We start from the raw sequence: 1,848 nt of genomic DNA on the forward strand, positions 1-1,848 counted from the left end.
AGTCCTAGGGCCAGTTCTGTGTAATATTTTATCTGTGATGTGGACAAGGGGATTGAGGGCACCCTGAGTACCTTTGGACATGACACCAAGCTTGGCCAAAGTGTTGATCAGCTCGAGGGTAGGAAGCCTCCAAAGAGGGGTCTGGACAGGCTGGATTGATGGGCCGAGGCCAAATGTATCATGTTCAAGAAGGCTCAGTGCCAGGTCCTGCCCTTGGGTCACAACAACGCCAGGCAAGGCTACAGGCTTGGGGAAGAGGAGCTGAAAAGCTGCCTGGTGGAAAAGGACCTGGGGGTCAACACCCAACTGAACATGAGCCAGCTGTGTGGCAAGGTGGCCAAGAAGGCCAAGAGCATGGGGGCTTGTATCAGAAATGGTGTGGCCAGCCGGACCAGGGCAGTGATTGTCCTGCTGCACTCAGCACTGCTGAGTCTGTCCTGGAATGCTCTGATGGGTTTTTGGCCTCTCACTACCAAGAAGACATTGAGGTTTTGGAGCCTGTCCAAAGAATGGCAACGAAACACCTAAGGCTGGGATGCAGAAGAACTTTATTGAGGGAAGGAAAACAAGCAGTAAAAAGCATCAGGACCTCCTCACCATGGAGGAAGGAGACCAGAGGTCCATGGTAGGCTTTGGCTTCAGAGAAGATGGTGTCAGTAGGGAGTACTAGACACAAGAGAAAAGGGGTGAAACAAAGGAAGAAGAAGCGGAGGAGGTTGCAGGGCCATGTTTGGCTCAGCCCAGGCTGCTTCCCTTCCCTGCTTCCCTGTTTGGTGCCATGAGTGGAGGAGCTGTGGATGGCAGGTCCATGTGCCAGGAAAGGCCTGGAGATGTGTCCTCAATCCATGGCATGGCTTTAATGCTTTGGGAAGCTGGTGTCAGGGCTGGTGGTGAGCACACTTAGCAAAGGTACCCATAGCCCCTTCTGCCTCCATAGCAGCCCAGGCCTCCTAAGCCGTAGCCATAGCCAAGGCCATAGCCAAAGCCTCCAGAGGAGACAGGCACTCCCTGGGCGCTGAGTTCAGTGCCCACGGCAGCGGATGCGGAGGATCCCACAGCGGTGCTCTGGGGGAAGGAGCTGAGGATGGGTCCTGGCAGGGTGACCAGCACAGCGGGAGGCTGGATGACGACCCGGGAGTCCTGACACTGCCTGACACAGGGCTCGTTGCAGCTGTTAGCCAGCGGGGTGGGTCCGCAGGGGCTGCAGAGGGTGTTGCAGGCCATGTGTGTGGTGTGGAGGGGCCCTGGAAGAGAGGAGGTTGAGAAAGCGCAGGGGTGGAAAGGGGTGAGGGTCTGGAAGAGCTGTGCCAAGCAGGGCAGGAGCTGGAGGGGAAGGGGTTTGAGTCTCACCTTGCTGAGCGTGGAGCAGAAGGCGTCAGGAGAAGTGTGTGAGGGAGAGAGGCTCTGGGTCGGCTTTTATGCTGCTCCTGGAGTGCCCGAGGCAGAGAGACAGCCTGTGCACATGGCAGCAGTTTTCAGACAGGCAGGGCTTGCATGCCACAGCCTTGAGAGCAATGAGGTGGGGTGTGTTTTCCTGGCCACAACACTCCTTTTAGTGTCCTCTTGTTGAAGGTCATGTCCCATTGGCCCTGGCGGCAGCTTTGAAGGGAGAGTCGGTCCTGGGATGGATTTGTGGTCAAGGGGTGTGTAAAAGCATTTTGGAGGCCTGGGCAAAGCACAGGAGAGGTGGGGTGTCATGGGTGAGGTCTTCCCATGGCATTCACGTGGTGTGAGTTGTGGGTGCATTATCCAGTGGATGTGCACAGTCTTTCAGCCCTGGAAGGCTGGACTGTGCTTTGGAGTTGTGCCAGGCGTGAGGCATTCCCTTTCCATCACATTTGTTGTGTC

General features: G+C 56.4%; 1 protein-coding gene across 1 annotated transcript; it reads right to left on the reverse strand.

Annotated features, from left to right (window-relative positions):
• Positions 1-882: 882 nt before the first annotated feature.
• LOC311205859 (feather keratin-like) lies at positions 883-1,224 on the reverse strand (the record flags this gene model as incomplete). The annotated part of the gene is made up of 1 exon (XM_084280379.1): positions 883-1,224. The coding sequence occupies one exon, from the start codon at positions 1,222-1,224 to the stop codon at positions 901-903; it is 324 nt and encodes a 107-aa protein (XP_084136505.1). The 3' UTR covers positions 883-900.
• Positions 1,225-1,848: the final 624 nt, after the last annotated feature.

This window comes from Gallinula chloropus, assembly GCF_964237585.1.
Source record: "Gallinula chloropus genome assembly, chromosome: 2".
NCBI lineage: Eukaryota > Metazoa > Chordata > Aves > Gruiformes > Rallidae > Gallinula > Gallinula chloropus.